The 24,605-nt window shown below is 42.3% G+C and overlaps 1 protein-coding gene across 1 annotated transcript in view; it reads right to left on the reverse strand.

Moving 5' to 3' along the window:
- Nucleotides 1–24,605, reverse strand: part of SATB2 (SATB homeobox 2) — a 129,209-nt gene that overhangs the window by 50,991 nt on the left and 53,613 nt on the right. Inside the window, exons 3-6 of the mRNA XM_062578852.1 lie at nucleotides 22,209–22,335; nucleotides 19,937–20,060; nucleotides 14,888–14,990; nucleotides 1,108–1,580 (exon numbers count right to left, since the gene is read on the reverse strand). Coding sequence (XP_062434836.1) covers nucleotides 1,108–1,580; nucleotides 14,888–14,990; nucleotides 19,937–20,060; nucleotides 22,209–22,335 — 827 coding nt within the window. The remainder of the gene's footprint in view (nucleotides 1–1,107; nucleotides 1,581–14,887; nucleotides 14,991–19,936; nucleotides 20,061–22,208; nucleotides 22,336–24,605) is intronic.

A 24,605-nucleotide genomic window follows, 5' to 3' on the forward strand; every position in this document is an offset into this window, starting at 1 on the left:
GGCTAACCCCAGAACTCGAACTCATGTTGATTGAAAATGAATGTTTTTTCTGAGTGCAGCCATCTTATGAATTTAATGGAAGAAGGGAAGTAATAAACATGTGCTCCATACTTTAATTAGTTCCCTCATAACATGGCATTTCCAAAATGGCAGTGCCAAAGAAAATCATTAATCCAGGGGAACAGGCAAAAGCACTGTATGGAACAAGGGACAGACCTCCCCGAGACACATACGCACGTGGCCCTTGTTTTTTCTTGTTGGTAAAGATTACCTCAAAGAGCAACTCTGACTGCACAAAAGAAATTTGTACCAATATTTAAATATGAAACCACTTTCCACTCCTTAAGCCTTATTACAGAGTACCACAGACTAGAGATCATGCTTTGTATGCTTTGAATGGTATCTCGCAGCAGGACAGATGTAAATAGTCTGCCTTTCCGAGAGTGCACTCACCGGGGTATCCAGGTGCTGGGCTGAAGTTGATACTATCTTTTGAGTATTTCAACATCCAAATTTCATTACTTGAGTAAGAGCAATTCTGTCAGATGTATGAAAGCAAACATGATCTGCTGCAAATGGCAGACACCTTTCCAGCAGTCAGTCAACTCTTACACAGCCAGCTGGCACCAAGACAATCTTTCAGCTTACAGACACTTTTCTTACGTGCTTCTTGGGTCAGTAGCCTCTGGCATCAACCTTGGCATCAACAGTAGATAGTATGGAAGGAACAGGGGAAGTGGCAGAAGCCCAAAGATCCCTCTGACTCCCACAGTCTCTTGTTACCTCTTCCTGACCATGAGGCAGGAGCAGATGGGTAAGTTTATAGCCAGGAAGAGGAACTGAGGGAAGAGCTCACACAAGCTGAATTACCTCTAGAGAACAGAGCTCAAGTAACAGCACTGGGCTGACCAAATGCAAACAAAACTGCTGTCCCAAGAAGAAACTGTCTTGTTCATTCCCAACAAAGAAACTGGGAAAAAGAAAGGGAGGGTGATCTGACCTATTTCCATGGCCCATCTCCTGCCTCGATCTGCAACAACCATGAAGCCCATAAGAGTCACAACTTTGCCCCCTCACTCTGCTTGGTTATAGAATAGAAATGAATACCTGTGTGCGGTTGAATGCTACTCTTGCAAAGACAGCTTGAGACACACTGGCTCTCTTCAGCTCATCTCTGACTTGCTGGTAAATATCTGGAGAGACTTCCACCGATGAACTCGATGGCTCTGGTTTGACAGCTCGAGGGATGGGTGGATGATTCAAGAACTGTTGGTTGATAGCTTGAGGGTGCTGGTGAGCCAACAGCCGGCTGACGGCAATCTGTTGGTTTATCAGATGGGCCATTGCTATCTGCTGCCTTACCAGTTGTGGACTGAGCTGAGGCGACAGGAGCCCCGGGTTTATCATTGTCTGCATCGTTGGCACTTGGTTTCGGATTGGAGTACTGTGGTGAATCTGGCCATGAGGAGACTGTTCGTTAGTTTTTCCCAAGGTTGCCAGCTGGTTGATATTTGGTAAGTGCATGGGACGCTGGGCGAGAACGCAATAGTCTGAAAGGTTTTCTCTTTCCACTCTTTCCACTGTTAAAAAAGAAAAATCAGTTTGCTGTCATTTCAGTCTGCACTTACAAGAGGACTGTCAGGGTAAGGATTACTGCAGGTGACTATACACAACAGCACACCCACTTTATATTGCAATCTGCAATTGCATAAGAGTTCCACAAAAACATATAAGCAAAAGCAGCACAGAGGAAGGACAACAGTAATCAACAGTCTTTTGCACAGGTTTTGCCCACTGCGTAGGAAGCCTCCTTATCAAACAGGTAGCAGGATCCCTCTCCAGCCTCATTTCCTAAAGTAACAAGCTCAGACATTTCTGCTCATACTGTCAATAATTTCTGAATCTGTTGTCAAATTGAGTGAATTCTCAAAAGGAGGTGAATGGGAAAGAAACCGAAATTGGGGGTTCAGGTGAGGGAAAGAAACCCAAATTAGTACCCACTCAAAAAAAAAAAAAATCCAATGGAAGCTAGACCATTCCTTGTGCAGCTCATGGACCAACTTCTCCTAATGAACTCAGCAACCTTATCTTTCTCCCACAGACTACTCTGCATTCTGTGTGGACAGTTATCTGGTGACATCAATTCACCTGATTGCTCTACATCAGAACCAAGCCCCTTGCGTGAAGCATGCTACAAAATCATGTCTGCCCTCAATTCACAAATGACAAAAATTTAGAGCAATGGTTTCTAATTACTTTTTTTTTGGGGGGGGGGGGGGGGTAGGGGGAAGGGGTAAAGTGGCCAGGAGGAAGGACACAATACTCTTGCCTCCTGTGCCTTCATCTCACCTTTCCATTAATATCCAAAGCCTCACCACTGTAAGTTTGCCGTGTCAACTTCACAGAATACTGATTTTGACAACATCCTATTCACTGACTTATGGTGCTGGTTTTTATGGCTTCACACTCTTCCAAAAACCTTTGTTTAGCACAACAAAGACTTGTGACTCTTAAGTGACACCAGGCTGCAAAAAATGAAACACTACAACCCAAATACATATCCTGTAATTATATATGTAGACACATGTTGTCCCTTTTGAATATCCTGCATCAGCAACACCATAGTATCTTTTCATGTAAGTGCAAAAGTAAGTACACATACTACAAAACTACATGTCCTGCAAAATGTAATACTTGAAACAGGAAATTAAGTTTAAAAGTACAGAAATAAAACTATCACTTAGGTAACTGTAAGCAAGCAGAAGTCGCTGTACACTAGGTTGCGGGTTCCACGGTGACACAGGGATCCAACAAGAAGTGTTTGGGGACCCAGAATCATGCAACTGGGAGACTACTGCCTCATCCTTCCCGTGGTTTCACCAGAGAACATGCTAGGATTTATTTCATGAATGTCATGATACTGTGATAACCTGTGCAATGATTAACAACCGTACAAGGCTTTGAACCCTTTCTCTAAAGCTTAATCTGTATAAATCTTTGAAGCTTTACACAGCTAATACTCAGGACGACAGTTTAGCGAGGACCTTCTCTGTTTCCTTCTCAACAGAGCGGATGGCTCTTTCCACCTTCCACAGCTAATCCCGAAAGACGAGGGCTGAGCTCTCCCTGGGGGGAGCGTCACGGCCTGGACACCCACGAGCACACACAGTTGCTCTACAGCTGACACCCCACAACATCAAATGAGTACTGAAGTCTACAGCTAGGTGAACAGTGCCCAGGATTTTTTTTTTCTTTTCATGAAAATTCTTGGTTTTGGTAAGAAGTTTTAACTCTCTTTTCCTGATCTTTGGAAGAAAAATAATCCACAAAATCTTTAACCTTCGATAAAATAATTGCTTAGAAAAGGTTAAACTGAAACCTTTTAAAATAAAAATAAAAAAATTAAAATCTTTTAAATAAAAATTAAACATTTCTTAAAATTCCTGTTTTTCCACAAAAGCCAAAGTTTCGACCCTACTAATTTTCCACGGAGTTTATTTGCACAGCACGTTTCAGCTACGTAACTCCGACCCGTTGCCCCGCTGCGAGCAAACGGCCACTTCTGGCACCCGACTCGCAGCCTGCTTGGCAGACAGCGCAGTATTTCACTTCGCTGAAGACGCTGAAAATCCCTCTCAAGGGGGTCGAACGGCCCGTGGGGTCCAGGGGAGGGGAGGGCGGCCGTCCCAGCGCCGTGCCCAGACCGAGCCGGGCCGCCCCAGCCTCTCGGAGGCGCCAAGCCTCCGCCAGGAACGCGGTTAAACTCTCAGAGTTGCCAGCAAAGCCAAATGTGATTACTCCAAGGGCGCAGGAGCTACTCGACGAGCAGGAATTAATCTGACACGAATAGAAAAAGATGTTGTGCTGTATCCGTGAAATAATTAGAGTATTATACTAAAAGCAAATAGAATAACAGACACGTTCAGTCTTTAATCGCACCCCTGGAAAGCTAGAGGCCTTACACCAGGGGTTTCAGGAGAGCTGAAATCACCTCTGAACAATTTTGTAGTTTAAGAAATTCACAGAGAATAAGTCACTGAAACCACCAAATTACTACTTGTTAGAACACAAAAACAGTAACCAAGTGTTTTTGAAAACTTGTTGAGAAATAAATATAAATAAAATTTACTTCTGGGCTGAACCATATTTGCCAAGTTTCCACCCACTCCTGACTTCAGTGCCAAGTTATAAACCCCTATAAAAATAAAGTTGAAGATGAAAAGACTGCCAGGCTGTTAATCTCTGCAGTACTACTTGGAATTACCATATCATGGAGATATCACCCAACTTACTTCCATAGGTGTATTTTTCCCATATTATCAGTTTACTTTTTCCATCATATTAGCAATGCATACATTCCCAATAAACAAACCAGACTCTAGTCACTTCAACCACTTCAATAATAAAAGGTTACCATTAACAGTTACACTGGATGGAAAAAATGTGCATTACTCAACTCCTCAAACTCTCCCCTTCCCTAGCACCACTACCCATATCAGATTCCCTGTTGTTCTTCATGACCTAGGAATTGGTGGGGCACTGTGGGGCCAGGAGAGAGGCAGTTCTGCAGGAAGGCTGTGATGGAGACTGGCACTGTCTGGGGAGAAAGGCCAGCTGCTCTGAGAAAAAAGGCATGCAGGAACCACAAAGTTGCTGCGACACCAATGCTCTGCCCCAGATCTTCTTCAGACATGGCTTTCCCAACGTGTATCCTCTGCTTTCCGTGCTCCTTCCCCACTACAGTTTTATTCTTGTCCCTCTCATCTTTACTACTGCCCCACTCAACTGGAGATCCTTTAGAGCATCCATGAAGGCAGGAGCTGGCTACTACCCAAACACATCTGATACAGCAGCTGTGAAGGCAGAGCAGCAGGAATGTAAGCAGGGAAGAAGGAGCTCCATGGGCTTGTGCCATCTGTGTTCAAGTCTTGTGGACAAACCTCCTCTGCTAGTGATGCCTGGGCTAGGCGAGCCAAAGCTGCTCCAGAAGGCTGTTACCCACCTCCCATCAGCAGCGTGGCCATAGCAGTAGACTTGGAAACATTCCCTCTTGCCCCCCGCGTCGTGCTGCTTGGTCATATGATTCTCTAGCTCTTTGCTCAACGAGCTCTTGCAAGCCAAAGCACAACACAGCCCCTCTGTGTTTCACAGCTCCCTCCTGAAGCCAGGCACCATGTCAGCAGAGGCCAGGCGTCAACATCTGGATGACAGGTACTGCGCCCAAGCCCAGCGAGCAGCACGCTAGGATGCTGCCTGTCACCACCTCTACAAGGCAGTCAGAGACCAACATAATCCCCAGAATGGGAGCAGCAAATTGTCATATTTCAATGCTCCTTTCTCTTATAATGATTACCACGTGTGTCAATGTATTTCAACTTCGTACTGAGCTAGAAACTTCTTGGATACAGCACAAAAGCGATCCAAAGCACTCTTCCCCTATGTGATACTGTTAACCTCTACCCAAATCTTCCTTGCACAGTCAAATAGCTGACACAGTCCGCAGCACAGTAACTTGGGGTGGTCCACATGCAACTTTCCATTTGAAATAAAACCAGCTCAAGAGATTTAAAATAAGATTTATTTCTCCACCTTCCCTTCCCCTCACCCTTTATTTTCACTAAGTTGTTAATAGAAACATTCTGACAAACAGCCTGTGGGGTATTTAGGGCTTACGAACAGCACTGAACTGACTGACAATACTGGAGACCAAATTCCTTAGTGCGCACAAGAACGAGTATAGCAGGGAGAGCAAGAGCTGAACATGCCTCCTTGTGCTACACCACAACAGTGATACAGGGGACCTGCCAGCACCCAGGACCCAGCAAGTCCTGAGCTTTTCAGACACCAGGCAATACATAGTAGGCTCGTTGCCTCTAACAGAGTAGGAAGAGGCTGGTAAAAGAACTCTTCCCTGCAGAATTGCCATGTTTCGGTCGTGACAGGATGTCACCACCCCAGGGTTGTGCTCCAGCACTACAGCTTTGGAGCTTGTTGCTTTATTTTACTTATTATTTAAAACCTGGTGATCATAAAAGCCATTACTAGTAGTGGCAATGGCCAAACAGAGTTAGCTCAGGCCAGTGCAGGGAGAGCTCTGCTTGTGAAGTTTCACATGCCCTGTGCTAAAAGGATCTACCATTCCTGGTGGCTTAGCACCATCCTGCTCACTGGAGCAAGGCTCAGACCTCGGGGCTCTGCTCTGAGGCCCCTGCTCCCTGAGACACGACACCACCATCCGTCTCAGGGAGGCAGGACTGCTGCAGTACACCGAGAGGGTGCCCTCTCGCTCCTGCTACGTAATTATAAGCTACCACTCTGTAAATAACAGAACCACTCCAGAGCACAGGAGGTGCTTTTAAAGTGGTAATTCTGTATCTTTTCATCTATAATTAGGATAATTACTTATTTCTTTTAATCACAGCCCACTTAACCACTTCAGTGCAAGGGGCTGGTCTGAGGAGTCTCATTTTCATTCAACATCTAATCTTCATATTTACCCGAAGTCGTTCATCGACTTCATTTACTGCCTGATCTCTGGCTGGGCCGTTTACTCTTACGGTCAGGACTGGAGAGAACACAGGTTGACTGGAGGGCAAACTTGATAATAAATTGTAATTTTTAAGGCCTTTCTTTTCCTCTACTTCTGCAGCAGGGCTAATGACCTCAAAACAGCTATAGACCATATACAGAAATTGTTTGGCTGCCGGCTGCGGGTAGCAAAGGCCTTTATCCAAGTCTAATGGAAAACAGACCGGAAAGGCCATTGTCTGGTTTTGGTTGTGTTGCAAACTGCAGTTCCCATCAACGTGTAAGTCACTATTTTTGTATTTGGAAGAACCATCATTAAAAGTGGGTCTTTGATCAGCATCAGTGCCAAGCGAAGCGAGGAGAGTGAACTAAAAATCTTTATATGGCTGAGCCTCTCTCGGTCTCTTCCTAAAAACTAAATCCAATTTGTCCCTTGGGGCACAGAGACGCTAACATGCTTTCTGTCACTTCCGCTTAAACATAGTAAGCCACAGTCTTCCAATGGACTGACCCTGCACCTGCACTGCTGCCAAAACTGCTTGTCAGAAAGGAAGAATTTAGCCCATCTTATTTTTAGATTATTTTGGGGCTACTGTAAAGGTTAAAGAGGGCACACAGTAGTATGAACTCAGAACTTCAAAACCACGTTAACATCGCTTGTAGATAGGACATGCCAGGTCCATGTGGTGGAGAAAGGTGTTACAGAGAAGATGCTTTAGTGACCACCGTGGTCTACTGTATAAATACTGGTCATGTAAAATGGAAAAGGAGAAGCAGGGCAAACCTCACTCAGAACTGTCCTACAGGAACACAGAAAGTGCTGAGTTAGATGCACTGATGGTCTCATCTGGTATAATAGTATCTCCCTCCCTGCCAAACTATTGTGACAGATGTCTGTCCTGCTATTTAAGTACTAACCGTTTGTGGGCACCTCAGGAGGGAGATGCAGATCTACCAGAATACCCCAGTCAATTGTGCAATCCCTCTTAGAGGTAAGTACGGATCTCTTCCTGGCTCCTAGCATCAGAGATGATGAAAGGAATGAGACAGAAGACTATCATCATTAAGAAAGACATATAAACCCTTCAGATCCTTGGAGTGAACAGAATTCAGTTGCGTTCTCAGAGATGCAATGAATTACGTACTCTGTGAAATCCACATGATCAGAGAGAGTTGCACTAACAGCTTTCACGCCAGGAAAGTTTATATTCAACTTCAGGTTTTCCTCCCTTTCCAATCTAATTTCCAGTAATGCTTACTTTCTCAGAAGTCCTCTCCTTTTGAGCTATAATACCCTTATTTAGTAGCACACAAAAAATACTTTTTAAATATGAAGAAAATTCAGATCCTTGGAGTGAACAGAATTCAGTTGCGTTCTCAGAGATGCAATGAATTACGTACTCTGTGAAATCCACATGATCAGAGAGAGTTGCACTAACAGCTTTCACGCCAGGAAAGTTTATATTCAACTTCAGGTTTTCCTCCCTTTCCAATCTAATTTCCAGTAATGCTTACTTTCTCAGAAGTCCTCTCCTTTTGAGCTATAATACCCTTATTTAGTAGCACACAAAAAATACTTTTTAAATATGAAGAAAATTCATTTTGCAAATTTGGAGATTAAAAAAAGATTTTTTTTAACAGAATGAAGACTATTCTTTACTCACTAAGAATTCAGGAGTGGCTGAACAGACCTCCCAGCCTTGGCACACAACTGGTCTTCACTGGAAGAAGCATCCTGCTATACTTGGAACAGGAGACATTTTAAAACTCTGAAGTTGAGTGAGTGACATTATTTGAGCAGGCTCAGTCAGCATCTCTTAATTAGAACAGAATAAAATCAAGCGCTCATAAAACCTTCTGCATGGCAGGGACAACATACAGGGGACAAATGACTAGGCAGCTTCTCTGCAGGAAGGCTTTCCACCTTCACTACACTGACACGTGGTCCCTAAAGCAGCAACGGCTGCAGCTCCAGTCACATGCATGTGCAGGACATGGTTTTCGGCTAATCCAACATACCCCTCTGCCATGATATATGTATATAGGAGTGAGAGCCAAAATAGCCAAAAGACAGGAAAGACACTACACAAAGCTGAGATTCATGCACACATTTACTTTAGATAAAAATTAAGTTTAAAGGGGGAAAAAAAGGATGTTTTTATCCTCTTTACACAGCGGAACAAGCCAAGAGGCCGACACTTCACATAAAGCTCCTGGAACACACTGCAGTGGGTAAACTGTTTCTTAACAATACACATGCGCAGATCCCCCAACCTGGCACTTAACATCAGGGACGACGATGAAATTCAATTGCAGGTGTGGAAAAGAGAAGACAGGGGTCCATAATTCTTGCTAAAGCTTAACAGCTCTAAGTTTATATTTAAAAAGAGAGATTCTACTTTTTTGCATGACCAATGTAAATCAATGAACTACTGTCCTCATAAAAGAGCACAGCAATCCGTGGCCTGAAAGGATGTCTCTGAGTCAGAGACCTTCAGGTCCTGCATGTCTTCTAAATTCTGAAAATATTGCCGGTGAATGATGTCATTTTCTTTCCTTTTTTTTTTTTTTAATAAAAGAAAGTGAGGAAAGTCCTATTTTAGCGCAACAAATAGACAATCAGGAGTATAAAAGTAAGCAAAGAAAAAATTATAGTAGTATCTAGAGCCACAAAGCTGACCTAAACAATCCTATCTGGTTTAGTGCCAGAGTTACAACTAATATTCAAATAAGACAAGAAATTATCTCCTCTTAAATAACCTAACATCTCTACTTTAACAGGTTAAAGGCTCACGGTCAAGATGTATATACACAACGATATATGCATACATATATAAATATATAAAATCTATTTACATAAAAACACATGTATGTCCATACGTACGTATGAATAAATAGGGTATTCTTGTAAGTCAAAAACACTGCTTGGGAAAGAGCTTGTGTGTCTTTTCATGAGGCTCCACAACATCCACGAGGAACAATTCAAAACAATTCAGAACTGTTCATCAAAGCACATAATGAAAATTTTCACCAGACTCACACTGGCATTATCACCATGATGCAATTGTAGGTTCTCTCCGCCTGGGAATAACAAAGCTGGAAACCCTTCAGAATCCTGTTTCTAACCTCTCTCAACCTGTAACGGCCTCTAAAACACATTAGAAGAAAAACAGATTGCTCTGTCTATCCATTATGGGAAGTAAGCAAACATACTTTCAAGAATAAAACAGCACACAACAACAAATCAGTGATATTGGAAAAATCCAAGAGCAGCCAAAGCAGATTCTCATTTTAAGGACGCTATAAAAGCTTTTTCTTACAGCAGCTAGTTCCTGAGCTATTGAAATAGAATAACCAAGCCCTCCTCCTTTAGACTGAGAAGACTCATCATTCCACAAAAACTCTGAGACAGCCACAGTCTCAAAACTCACATCCACAGAAAAGCTGTATTTTGACAGTCACTGATGGCAGGAGCAAAGATGAAATGTCCTTATTTCCCAGACAAACAAAATATGTCTTTTTATTTTTAAGTTCACAATATATTTATTTCTCCCTTCTCCCTTCCTAACCTCCTCCACTAAGCTAGGCTGTGTCATCAGGCAAAAAGAAAAGATTCACACCAGGGAAGAGTTTCAGTTGCGAAAGAATTTTGATATAGTGATAGTCCTTTTGATAAAAATAGAAAGCATGTCACTTGGGAAGTGAAATAGCTATTGAGAAAAAGACAGAGGTAAAAAATAACCAAAACGCTACAAACCCAAGATGCTGGGCAGTGCCTAAGTCACTGGTACAAATTTGACCCTTGGACAATAATTTTAATTGCCTGCAAAAGTTCTGGAATACTTCTCACCAGAGATATGTATTTTGGCATACAGTTATCTACAAGGCCTTGTTTTTATTTGCACATCTATTTGTTAGTCAAATTAAGAACCAATGCAGGGCTTTTAAAGAAGCCCAAGCACGAAGCTCAACAGGGCTTGGTACCATTGGCTTGGCGACCATGCCTGGTCACAGCACTCCCCCTCCTCGGGGCCTCAGCCTCTCCGTCCCTAACACAGAGGCAACGAGAACGGAAAGCGCTTTCTGCTGAGAACGCTGAACCAGCCTCGAGTAAAAATGAACCAACCTGGAGAGAGCTCTCTGCTGGATCCTGATGCAGGCTTTACAGCCTCTACAGAAGATCATTTGTTCAGAATAAAGATCACATTTTCATATTGTTTTCTTTGCATAAGTTTAAGCCAATTCTTCAGATCCTGAATTTCAACAGTGCTAATGACCTTCTCCCAGCTCCTGTGAATTGAGCCTCTGGAGAGACCAGTTGCGTGGTTCTTGGCCTGGGAGGAGTATCCTGCAGGACAGGGCAGGAGGAAGGCAGCCTGACAACTGCTGGACTAACCCACCTCTGTGTGATTATCCTGCAGGACAGGGCAGGAGAAAGGCAGCCTGACAACTGCTGGACTAACCCACCTCTGTATGACTATCATTAGAGCATCAGAGCTTTTAGTAAAAAGGTGGAACTGTGATTCTTCTTTCAAGTACGTTTGAATATACTTAAACTCTGTCACATATGCAACAAATTACCAAAAGGCCTTGCATCCCTCAAAAAAAAATTAAAAACAAAGTTTAGAAAAGCTTCATATAGCAATATTTAATTCACTCATGTTGCATATTTTGAACAAAACTACCACACAGACTAGATAGCTTAGTTACCACCCAAACGATTACACAGCTCCATGGGGGAAAGCAAAAGTTCACAGAAGAACTGTAAGCGTCTCCTTTCCTAACTATTGTACATTTTCCATCAGAACTATGTTAATGTAAGCACTCTTTCAAATACATGTGTGTGCTCCAAGGAGATGGGAGAAAGTGGACATGCTGTTATAAAGTTGCTGGTGTCCTCGCAGATATCCCAAGTGGTAGGCTCCGAGCCAGGAGGAGACCGAAAAGCCTCCATGTCCACACGGCTGAATTCCCAAATACATCTGTGCACTAACTCTTGTACCGCTGAGTAAACTGTGAATGTCTTAATACCTTAAGAGGCTGGGGCGGAGTGGGAGAAAAAAAATTGAGCAGAATTTTATTCTAGCATGGTCTTGACACAAGACAAAATTACCACGCTGAGCTGAACTGACTGAAAACTTTTTTAAATTACAAGCATAAATAGTTTAGCTGTCTTTCCAGTGAGTTCAACAGAATGCGCACTGAGAATGTTTGCTTGAGATTTCATACAATTCCTTTTGTATATAGCGTTTACATCTGTTGCTAATGATATCAAATTATTGATTGTTCACTTTCTTATATTTATTTAAGCATTAACTATATACTGTGCAACCTGATGCTTTTCTTTTATTTTCCAAAGAACTTTTTATTTTTGCATGGCTTCAGTTGTAATTACTTTGATCTTCCAGAGTACATAATTATTTTGCTGTTTATTTATTTCGATGAGAAAGGAAAAATGTTTGACCTAGGAGATCTATATGTGGCAATTTGTAACAGAATCACATAGCTTATGTTTAGGAAATCATGGTTTTGATTAAGAAGCAACCATTTAGTTCCCACTGTTTTATTAAAACAGACATTAGTAGATAATAGGAAACATATTTAACACTGTAGGCTGCATTTAGTTTGCAACATCAATAAAGCTATTTTGAAGCCCCTTCCTATTTTGCATTTACCACAGCTCATGTGAATTGTTCTTTGCTTTTACTTTCTAATAATCAGCTCTAGACTTAAAACATGAACATGGGTGCTGGTCCCAAAGACTCCAAATTACAACTCTACCCAAACTACCCAGATTACAATCCCAGAAGTGAACTGCTGCATCATCTTCCCACCTTTATGAAAAACGTAACACTGTTCTTCACTAAAGAGATGTGTGATGGTTGCAGCATAGAACCAATTCACTGACTTTGCTATTAGATGAGCTGTCCTGTACCAATACTTGGCCATGGAACTGGAGCAAAACAACATGAGAAAGGAGGTGCTGAGAAATTAAAATCAGCCAGAGAAGCGCAGAAGGCTTCCTGCTGCAGGGGGTTTAGATTACTGCCCTGAAGTCCCATGGCTGTTTATTCTCTATGCACCAATGTACCTGCCATAGCTTCTTTGTTTTCTCTCCCACTCATACACTTGATGAATCAACACTACTTGAACTGCTTTATAGCAGCTTGTGTTTACTTCACACATACCTTAACCTTCCTTTTTCTCCTCCTACTAACACACACATACACTTCCAAACAGCAACGACTGGCTGTGCCTCTTTGAATAGCACATACACAGAGTTATCTGGCAAACTCTTCAGGTTTGGATCCTTGACCTCTTGATTGAGGTCTCATTCTGCTTTTACTGCACTTAACAATTTAACTGTGCACTTACTAAGTAAAAAAAAGCAAGAGTTTAAAGAATTCAGTGCTCTGAGAATGGAAGAACATGGAAGACAGCAGTGTGCTACAAACACTCAGCAGCTGTAGTGGCATCTCCACAGTTAAGAACACTACAGTTAAGGGCTTCCAGTGCTTCTGCAACTGGCACTACACCCTTGCCCAGTTTGGGGGGAAAAAAATCAACAAAAAAAAGTCCTTTTTCTCCTAGAAGAGCCAGTATAAGCGAATGGTGATGACCTTGAAGCTGTTTGATTCCTTTGATTGTTTTTTAACCATGAGGATATGTTAGAGCACTTTGAATAAAATTCTTTTATTAAAAGACACCATCTAGAAAAAAGAACCACTTTTGAGTCACACAATGGCAATTTAGAGAGAGAAGCAACTATCCAGTTCATTTGGCACAAAGGTAATTGTGTACTACAATGTCCAATCAACATTTTTACCTCAAGTCCAAATAATTTTAATAGGTGAAAAGCAACACCTCAGCTTCCTCACATACACTATCACCCCACTTCTGCCTGAACGATCTTCCCTCCAGCCAGAAACGATTTCCCCATAAAACCTTCTCATCTTTGTAGTGAAAACCCAATTGCTGCCCAGTGCAGGCCTCCGAGTCGCACAGGGACATGCCACCCTGCAGCTCCTGTGAGCCACATGCAGCAGAAGACACCCAGTGGCCTCCAGGCTTGTTCTCACATTTTATGCAGGTTTGTTCCCTGTCTTCCTCCCTCGAGAAGCAGCCTCTTCGTGCTACTCTCATGCAGATCACTGGTCTGTCCTATGGCAAGTAAACAAGCAACCTTTCATGTCTCATGTAGCCCAGCTTTTTAAGAGAGACTGCAAACTCTTTGAAAGATGCTGATCTTCATGTGACTAAAAATACAACAGCTTCTCAAGAAGGAGAGGACATTCTGCATAATGCTTGTGAATCCTGGTATGATCTGCCTAGATGCTGAAAGGATCACAGGCAGAAAGGAGAAAATAGCTAATGCCTCTTTTAGACCATGAATCTCTCCGTCAGTGGTGTCACAGCAAGACAGGCCATGAAAAAAGCTGTCGGCTGGTAAAGCTCTTTTGCAAGGGCAATGGCCATTTGGGGAGAGGAAAGGCATGCACAGAGGAGCCAACTGGTATCGCAGAACTTGCTGGAGAAAATCTGGACTATGCCAAAACTTCTGCTCAAAGCGCATGTACTTTCAAACAAAAACCTAGCAAAATAATGGTCCCATATACACTCAAGCCCCTTCCCAAAGGAAAAGATGAATAAAAGAACAAACTAGGCATGACGGATGCTTGTCCCATCACCTCGTGCACTACTGGAAGGTAAGCAGACATTTCAGTGGCGAGACCAGGATGCAGAACTTGCACAGAATAATTTTACTGCCTTGGGCACTCACCGCTAAGCCACTAATACAACCCCACTGTAGAAGTAATATAAACAACAGCTATTTTCAGCTGAACCCTCAGTGGGTGCAGCAACATGTATTTAGCAACTTCTCGTAACAACCAGGTATTAAATGCTCCATCAGTATCCAGATGCCGCATGACAGCACATGGCAGGAATGCCTCGACACTTTGCAGTATTTCAAACAGAGAGCACGGGCACAGATAACTTTGGAAGAAGCTTTTAGCTTTCATGAATAAAATACAACTAAGGTAAGTTACATAGCAATTTAACTTTTAAGTCTTGAGCGACTATATTTTCCAAAATGTTTTAGCTTAATTCAAAATACAATTCATCTTTCAGCACAGCTAAATGGGATATTAGAAGTATGTTTTAAGTGGTCTGTGTTTTCACATGAGCCTTGATTGCAAAGTACCAAATTTAATTTCAGATGTGCTGTGACTGTGCCCTCTTTGCAGACATATTCACTAATATCATTAAGGCTAATTAGCACTTTTACTTAAAGCAAATAATCTCAAACTGTCAGCAGAAGTTCAAGAACTTGGAAAGTAACAAAAATAAATCAATTTACCTTTAATCTTCTTGTACTTTTTGTACCATCTCCCAAACTCCTGGCACTTGGTTGCTGACACATTGGCATAGTATGTGCTATTTACAATGGATGAAATCATACTCTGGAAATAAAGAAAGAAATACAGAAGTGTTTTAAAATAACTTGCACAATTAAAAATCTTCCAGGGAAAGTGAACAACAATGCAAACATACACTGATCATCCATTTGTGACTTCAGAACCAAAAGTAGTGTCCGATGAGTACACAAAATGTTATTCTCCACTTTATACCCCCAGGCATAATTATTCTGGTTCACTAATAAAGCAAAAAAGATGCAGTATGAACCTAGACTGAGGTCTATAGCTCAGGTTGGGTTTTTCTTCCACTGTAATTTGTACTTGTGATACCACCAAACCTGGGCTCCCATTGCATAACAACAGGCGGCGCCATGCCGGGGAGCACACGCTCGCAGCACCCGGGCGAGATCAGGCATGAGTTAGGGACCACATCCTGAAGGTAAGATTAGATGCTTCAGCATGCATAATCCAAATAATGCTTTTCAGATGTCTCTGTTCTGCTTCCAAATGCAGCAAGGCCACCCAGCCAAGAACGGGAGAACATCCGTGCTACTCACTGCAGAACAGCAGTTAGGCAAATGAGTTAAATTAATATAATTTATAGAAACGTGTGATTAGCACTTGTGTGAAAAATCACCCAAAAGAGAAATTAACAGCACTATTCAGCGAAGGGAACTACTTTCTCCTTCTCTGGAGATCTTCAAGGCCCACCTGGATGCAACCCTGTCTAACGTGCTCTAGGTGACCCTGCTGAGCAGGGAGGTTGGACTAGATGATCTCCAGAGGTCCCTTCCAACCCTGCTGATTCTGTGATTCTACACATACTACACTACAGAGCAACCAAAACCTGCAACAGCTCAACAAAGCTGAAACTTCACTTGCTTAACTACCAGCCCTCTATCTGCTCTTTGTGGCTTCCTGTGAGCAACTCTTGCACACACCGAGGGAAGCAGCGAGGAGCAGAGCTACTTTGCAGCCCCCGATATTGATGTGAATGATATTTTACACCTGGGATGCTTCTGCCCACCAGGTGGGAAAGAGTCTGGCTACTGGTAGTTTTTCCTTTCTTTTTTTTCCCCTCCCTTTGTCCATCCTGTAGAGGAAGGACCTTTTTACCAATAGCTTGCCTTCCTTTCTACCCCCTTAAACCTTCCAGGGCCATACCGCTCCCAGCATGCGTACAAATTCAAGCACAGAAATACTGTTAAACACCATGAAGATGCAGGCGCCACTGCACCTCCTCCAGAAATGATACTTCTCTTAGGCTCTCCTTCCTCACTTGCATCAAAGCTCAGAAAACGCAGCGGCACGCCGTAGGACCTTTCCGCCCAGCGGCCGAGACGCGAGAATTAGCGAGCTCTCCCGCCTGGAGTGGGCATTTATCACAGGTTCAAGCCCTGGCCCACACGCTTCTGCGGGCACTTGGGCAAAATGGGATCTCAGCCATTTCGGTAAAGCTGCAAGGCTTACACACTGGCTTACCCAACTAAAAACAAAACACCCCCTCCCTCCTCCAGATTTATCCAGCCTTCTACCCAGAGCACTGCAACACCACAGGACTCCAGCTGTTTCTGAACTCACGAGTTCTGTGGACTTGGAAAAAAAATGTGGGCAAAACTGGCTTTAGAGAGACACTTGTTATTCTTACGACAACTGGATGACACAGATTAGTTTCAAATCATAATTTCACTTTCAGTAAAGAGGTTCTGGCTTTTCACTTTAACTTTTCTACTTGAATGCCACTACGGCGCACTGCAGTAGATTCTGAAAGCTATGAAGTAAGAGCCTTTCTACGGGGCCACTTTAATTTCTAAAACTGAGATTCAATTTTCTAATTAAAATCAATAATTTGAGACATAAACCTAGCATTGTGGTAGTCAGCAACAATTCCTTCCCCATAAATCCTCCCTTGTTCGAAGTCACTTTACCAAGCAGCAGTAAGCACAGCAGAGATAGCCTCTGCCAAAGAAATTTTTTTTACAAAGTTTAGCTACCTTGTGTTTTCTAGCATCACTTTAGTTAAATTTTCTCCATCTAGGGAGGGTGGAAAAAATGTTTAGCTCTGTGTATATAACAATTTCATTTTTCCATTAGTTTTTCCAAAATCCTCTAGCTCTACAATAAATTGGCATTAGTGAAATTGGGGGCCTATTAAATATCACAGACTAAATTAACCCATTAATCTTTATTTGAGAAAGCCAAGTTTAAACTAAATAATAAACTGAAAGAGAAATTTCCACCACTGGTGAAAAAACCTAGGACAGATTCTCAGCAATTGCTTGGCAAGAGATGGGGTTGGGGAAAAATCTGTAATAACTTTCAAACTATAAAGAAAAATATCCCTCACTATTAAACTAAAAGGAATCCCAAGGGCATTTCTGTTAGAAGTCTTGATAAGTCTCTAGAAAACAAATACTTCTTCAGAAGAAACTGGTAAGAAAAACCATTAAGTAGTCGTAAATTTCTAAATAATGTATATTTTTCCCAGGAAAATATGTAAGGAAGGAACAGATTACACTGAGTAGCAGATATGTTTACTAGGCATGTGGCCATGACAGCCACATGGATGAAAGCTGCTCACACCACCACCTGAGGAATATCCACGTAAAGAAAATCCAGTGCAGTAAGTTCAAGGAGGAAAATATGGGGAACAGCCTTACCCCAAGAAATCTTGCTCCAACAAGGAGACAAAAATGCATGGGTAATGTTGAGATGAGTTACACACCACATAGGAAAGATAGAGGGCTCTATGCAAAGATGGAAATGCTGAAATAATTAGATTTCCTTCCCCCATGCACACTTCCCCTCTCCACCAGCCACCCCCAGCTTGGTTAACTGGGATTTATTTGTTTGAACAGCAGCCTTATGCTGAGGGCAGCTAAGCTGCAGCCACATAATACACCTAGTAGAAAAAACAGAACAATTTTAAATCAAAGTGAATGATTGCATTTCCCATTAGTGGCAATCAGAAGGCCCATCTGGGCTGCAGGGAGAGCTCCTGCACCGAGAGCAGACGCTGGAGCACGGGTGCTGGCGGGAGCAGGAGCTCCCCGCACTGCCCCTCTACTTCTGTACTTGATGCACTGCGAACACATTAATAAACAGCAACATTTACTCTGCAGTTCAACTCCTAAGAGACCACTCTGTAATTTGCTGCTGTCAATAATATATTAACCACAAGGGGATTGTAATGACATTTCACATTTGGCACGATATTTTTTTAAAACTGATTTGGGAGAAGGAATTGTATTAGAGGCATATTCAGATGATGGTAATAGACAGCTCCTATACAACCTTCCATTGTATCTTTTGCATTTTGTGAGCCAAAACAAAAGCAACCGAAACTTTTTACAACAATTAATAATAATAATAAAAATAGTAATAATAGAAGCTGCATTCTTACAGTCCTGATTCGGGAGTTAGTCTCTGCTCAGCAAATGTCACTTGTACTTGTGCTTAAAAGTAATAAGCAAGTGCAATTTTCTATGGAATAATGTCCCTTTAGCTTCGTCCACTAAATAACTACCGGGGCAAGGATTCTTGCTCCTACAGACCAGCCATCAGTGATCTTGCTAATACGTTTCAGACTGAGGTTATGGAAGGAGTAAACCAAGTGCCGCATTTCCACCCGGTGGCTTTGGAACTGGAGGGGGGAAGGGGAAGGCCTAGACAACAAATGAATGTCTGCACATGAAATGATTCGTAGTTTAGTTACACTGGATATTGAAGAAGACTGGGCAGAGACAGCCACATGCTGCAATCATCATTAGCTGACCAGATTCCACAGAAAATCCTATTTACAAAAATTACACTTAAACTGTGTGAAAAGAAAAATACTTTCTTGTTTAACACACCTATGCTCTATGCGCATCTAAAGTCACCAGTATTCCTTCAGTAAGTAAGGCAAGTAAATAAGGCTTTTCCTTACATGGTCTTCCCATTCCTTCTAGTTCTGCAGACCTAACATGATCAAGGAAGATGACAAATATTTTCTGCTGGAAAGTGATACTTACCAATTGCAAAGACCTAAATTCTGCTCTGCATCACAACTCTGCAGCCCTGTGCCTTCTCTGGAGTTGTAAAATAGAGTGACAAATTTGCCCCGGTTACAACGGAAAAAATTTTTCTGGTACACAGAGTCTTTGGATCATGCATTAGAATGTAATACAGGCAGCAACAGAAGAACAAATTTTGAATATGGGTCAGCAAAAGCAATGGATTTTTATCAAGTAGGGGTTACTGAGATTTGGGCTTTTTAAGGACAGAATAGACAGATTAACCTAAGATTCTACTAGTTTTGAAAGGCAACAGATTTCCTGCTTCTAGTAAAGTTACTAGGTCTGGGTGCTGAGGTGTTTGGGTTTTGAGAGAGGCAAAGAGGCCCCAGTCATAAAAAATTTATGAATCTCTTGCTATAAGAATCTGAAATACAAATAGAGCTCATAATATCAGTAGGAACCTCCTCGTGTCTTAGATACATCACTGCTGTTCAAAAAGCAGTCATGAAGAATGAGACTATGTTTTGTTCTTTTTTAAACATAATTACATATACATTTTAGTCACTTTTCTCCTGAAATTAGGGCACTACTGTTGCAAATGCATACATTTTACCATAGTCAGAGACTGGTAAGAGCTACCCGTGGGGAGCAGTGGGGAAGGTAGGCCTCTGCTGGTGGGAGGGAGTCTGTAATTTTGTATTTTAGGATCTGCAATGCTATTGCAAAATGTGTAGATAAAGGTCTAGATGAAGAATTTACGTCCCTCTGACCAGCAGGATAAAAATCAACCAATTCATTTATAATTTTTAACTGGTGACCCACAAATAAAACACAGTACGTTCTTTTTCTTATTAATTAGCATTTCTCCTTTCTAAACGGAACAAGAAAAGAGTTCAATATTTCTGGAATTGTTAGACTAAGCACTTTACTGAACAAATACGAACTCTGGATCTCGTAAACCTGGCCTTCCCTAAGCCTGCTGAAAACACTGACCTGGGAGAGAGGGCATTCTTTGGCTAGTGTGCTCTGATTCATCTCTTTGAGCAGTTCCTTTAAGGCATTGCGAACTGTGGCGTGGTTCCACTGCTCTGCTGGCAAGTCTTCCAACTTTGAACAACTGTTAAAATAAAAAGCAAAAAGTAGATAGAAACATCACCTGTGCAGATACTTCCTCCTTGTATACCAGAGCCCCAGACCTTTGAGCAACCAACACCACTCTAGAGTTCCCTACTCAACTAGTCCTTCAAGGTGTGTCTCCCTCCTCCCTCCTCCCCCATCAAGCCTGACACAGGAGAGAGGTAGTTCAACCAGAAGAATGACAATACACACCAGGAATAGCAGCTAATCCTACTAATGATGTTATGTATGTGCATATCCATTTCCTCTGGGGCCTGGTAGACAGTAAAGAAGCTCTGTGTAAAGCAGGCCACAGAAATGACTGGAGAAAGACATCCTCTGTAGACAGAGAAAGGTAACCAGGCTGGTATAGAAAAATAAATACATATGTTGCACGAACAAAATCACTAAACAGTACAGGCCCTCAGTGTGTAGAGGCAAGGCTTTGCGCAGTAGGTCTGAAAAATTATTCTGATTTTATACAGGTTCTTATATCGCCCTCATCACTGGGCACTGGGTATCTGAGAGCCTTTCAGAAATGCATCAAGCCATATGCCCAAGATCTATCCCATGCAGTTCTTTTTCACTTTCATTCTACAAGAACTGCATAGCCAGTGAAGCCTTCCTCTTCATGTGACATGTGCTTCTTTTAATTTAACAAGCTCATGGTCTGTGTCTACATACCTGGGGACAGACCCAAGGAGCACACCAACACAGCACGGAAAGCCTGTCATTGTCATTCACGCTAGAGAGATTTAATGCACGCTTTGCTATCAACGTCTGAGGTAGGTCTGCTTTCTGCCTATGCAGGTTTTACCCTCCAAGTTGAAAGTTCAGCTGTGCTTGAGGAGTTCAAGTAGTCAATGATCATCTTTATCTCAAAGTTTCAAGCTTCTATTTACACTGCATCCAGCACTTTGAAGATAAAGAAGGAGACCTTGATCTTGGGCTGATAGCCTCTGGTAACACAAATGTGACAAGAGGCTAGATGGTCTCCTGGTAGCTCATGTGGCTGAGGACATGAGTTACTACACTCCGGTTTTGTAGAGGCTAGAGGCTTTAGAGGCTAACACACATGCTGCAATGGTTTACTATAACTAAAAGATGGTAATGGTATATAAAGCTAAAGGACAGGCCTGTCAGCAGGAACCAGAAGCCTCAAATGCTATCAGAGATAACAGGAAAGAAATGTATCTGTTTGGGAGGCTAGCATCAGTGAGGCACCAACTGCTTCCAAACTGACCTGAGCAGTTGGTGGGTAAGCACCTGCCAAAGGACACTGATACTCTTTCAAATGGACTTCTGTCCTGTTCAGGCTGAGCTTCAGAGAACCATGGGCAAAATATTGTAGGCTGTCCATTATTTTTACCTCTCTCCCCTGACCCGGCCTGGGCACAGAACTACAGCAGACTGTGCAATATATGCTCAGTGCTCACTAACGCTCCTGGGGAATGCCACGGGCTCCCAGTGGCTGCCCACCGCTCCCTACATACACATCAGTAACCATCTCAGACCTCTTTCAAAGGCCAGTAAAGAGAAAGGACCAAAAAAAGGTGCCTACGGGGGGAATAGGGCAGCTTGGTGTAAAAGCATCAGGAGCTTTTGCTTTGCTGATCAGAACTAGCAATCAGGGAAGGAAAATATTTTCAAGAGGCCAAGTGGAGCTGCAGTAAATGTCCTTGCCTCATTTTCTTGCCTTTCTGCTGGAAAGACCACTAGAGACAAAAGGGAAGTCAACAAAATCCCCTTCTCCCCCTCACAGCAACCAGTACCAAAAAACATGGATTCTCACAGTGCAATCCTTGACAAAAGGCAAGAATTTTCTTTTTCAGACACAGTAAGGCCTGGAAGACCCACTAAATTAAGGACTGTGGAAAGGTCTACTTTTAAAGGCCTCAGACCTTTACACCATTGTTTGAGTTCCCACCTCTCTCCTATCTGCTACCATACTGCTGCTTCTGAAAACATAAAATCAGTTGGACCATGCACCAAAAAGCTGCCAGGTGACCAACCATTGTCTTCATTTTTTTTTCATTTCATCAAAAGCCCAGAAATTAATGAAGACAGGATGTGCTAATCTCTGTAGTAATGCTGTGATCGACGGAGCAGCTCAAAGAATAGAGAAGGACAGATGTTCAGAAACACCCACCTTTGTAATTGGATTTTCAATGTCACAACATGATAGACATCTTGTAGCATGTCGGCTACTGTCGCATCTGGTGCATCAGTCACATAACTGAGAGGGAGGGGATTCCACCTCCCAAGCTTGATTATTCCTGAAGAAAAAAAACACAAAAAAAACCACTTTATATTTTATCAACTGTTTACTAAACCCTTTGATAAGTTTGTCTGTTCAGGGCATTCAAGACTTGTCTTGAGATTTATTGCAATCTTGCTAGAAAAGAGGTTTTATGCTGACTCTTGAAGCAAACCATGGAGAAGAGTAAGAACAGATTTTAAATTCCTAGCAGAGAGCTGCTGACATGTTCCTGGTTCTTAAATTACTTTGAAGCAGCACAGGATGCTTCCTCCCTTCACCTCTTTCCTCATCCCACTAAAGCCTCATTTTCTAAGTTAGAACACGCTTTAAATACTTTACACTCTTGATTTTGTAGCCTTCAAAACCTTTCAGAAAATACATGCATCATTTTGATTTGAACAAGAATATTTCCACGTGTAGGTCTCGGCACACAGTTACAACTGAACCATGGTATGATTCCCAGTGTGAATGGTCCTGGAAACTCATGAAGCAGTTCGTTCCCAGCTCCAAGTTGTACTAGGTAGATGGTTGCTTTTCTTTGCAAAGAACAACAAGTTGACTCAAAGAGCAGGAGGAGCACTGAAGTCCGTTTTTCACTTCTGTCCCTTCTTTATTAGGGATCATAACCTTTTCTGGATGGGCACAGAGACTCTAAACTTGGATGGTAACCTTTTTGGTGCAGAGGTATGATTTATGTTCAGACACTTGCCCAGGCCCCACTCACACCAGAAACAACGACTAATACCCAAGAATGACTTCTAGCAAGACATTAAACACAGAAAGCCACACTGCCGCCTCGCATGGGGGCAAAGCAGCACAGCTGCGTTCTGCACGACTGCAGCTACTGCTTGTGCTTCCTCCCCCCTCTCTTCTGCTCACGTCAGTCCTCTCGTTGCAGCCCTTCAAGACACCCATCATCTTTTCTCCCATTTCAGTGGATACCATTTGAGGTCTGCTCATATACTCTTTGGACTTCCCAAAGACCATCTGCAAACTCTACTGCCAAAAATACACTATTACATGAGAAACACCACTTCCTTTGTAATAACAGGACCTCCAAAACACCTCTTTTGCTATCTGGAATGATGCTGTGAAGCTGGGAAAACTTCAACCCTCTCTCCTCACTTTCTACTCCCAGTGCTTCAGCAACACTGGATTTAACCAAATTGAAATTAACAGCAAACATTTTTTATCCTAAGCTCCCAAACATCATCATAAAATAATGCAGCTGAAACAGCAAAACAACAGCTCCTTGCATGGGGACAATGACAGGACATAATACTAATGAGCAAATGAAATACCTAGGGAATATGGAAATGGGGAATATGGAATATGCTAGGGAATAGGGAAAAAACTCATTCCTACGTGGGTTGAGTAGGAGATAATTTTAGTACAACTCCTTTTCTGTACTGCTTCAATGTTTGCATTTGCCACTGACATACTGATCTACAAGCTATCTGATCACCACATACAGAGAGAAACTGGAAGAGACCTGGTTCATCTTCAGTAGTACAATGTCTGAGTGTAACACGCTGCTACAGACAGGCTAAGATTTCAAGAGCAGATTAGAAAGCTTCTGGCAAGGAGAGATCTTGTCCAAATGAAATAAGAAGTTACTAAGTGTTGCTTGATATCCAATGCTTGAAAATGGGACATAAACAGAACAAAAACATTTAAATGATGCACTGTTTCAGTATTAAGATTTAACAATCTGGTGCTGAATATGCTGCAGTATAAATAGTGCCTGGACTCAGATCCAGTAGAGTAACACACAGCACTCATTCACAGCACCGTATGTCTCCAGAGCTGGCTCCTCGAGTCATATTCCACTTGCCAAGAAAAGCTGTTTTTCTTAAGGGGATAGTTTACTTAATGTTATCTCTGGTGACAACAAGAAATGCATATAGTACAGCATATATTAGTCATGAAATGAGCATCAAGGGTCCACTGAGTGAAATACATGCTGGGAAAACACAGTTTAGCTGCTGACTTCCTTCACCCCCTTCTGCTATATAATAATTTAAAGCAAAATCACCTAAAAATTCAGAAATCCATACCAGCTTCACAGAATCCTTGGCTTCCTATGTTTAACCACGCCAAGTTTTCATATAATTGAAAAAATAAGTATCATATGTGCCCCATAAGTCACATCTAAATTGGTAATATTTTACAAGAGGCTTTATTTTTCGTTCCATTAAAGGCGGCACTTGGAGAGCGCACCATCTGCAACAGCTTGGTCCTGGCAATGCTGGTGAGAGGCAAAGAGACAGTAGGGGTCACCGAAGT

This window comes from Rhea pennata, chromosome 6, assembly GCF_028389875.1.
Source record: "Rhea pennata isolate bPtePen1 chromosome 6, bPtePen1.pri, whole genome shotgun sequence".
Lineage (NCBI taxonomy): Eukaryota > Metazoa > Chordata > Aves > Rheiformes > Rheidae > Rhea > Rhea pennata.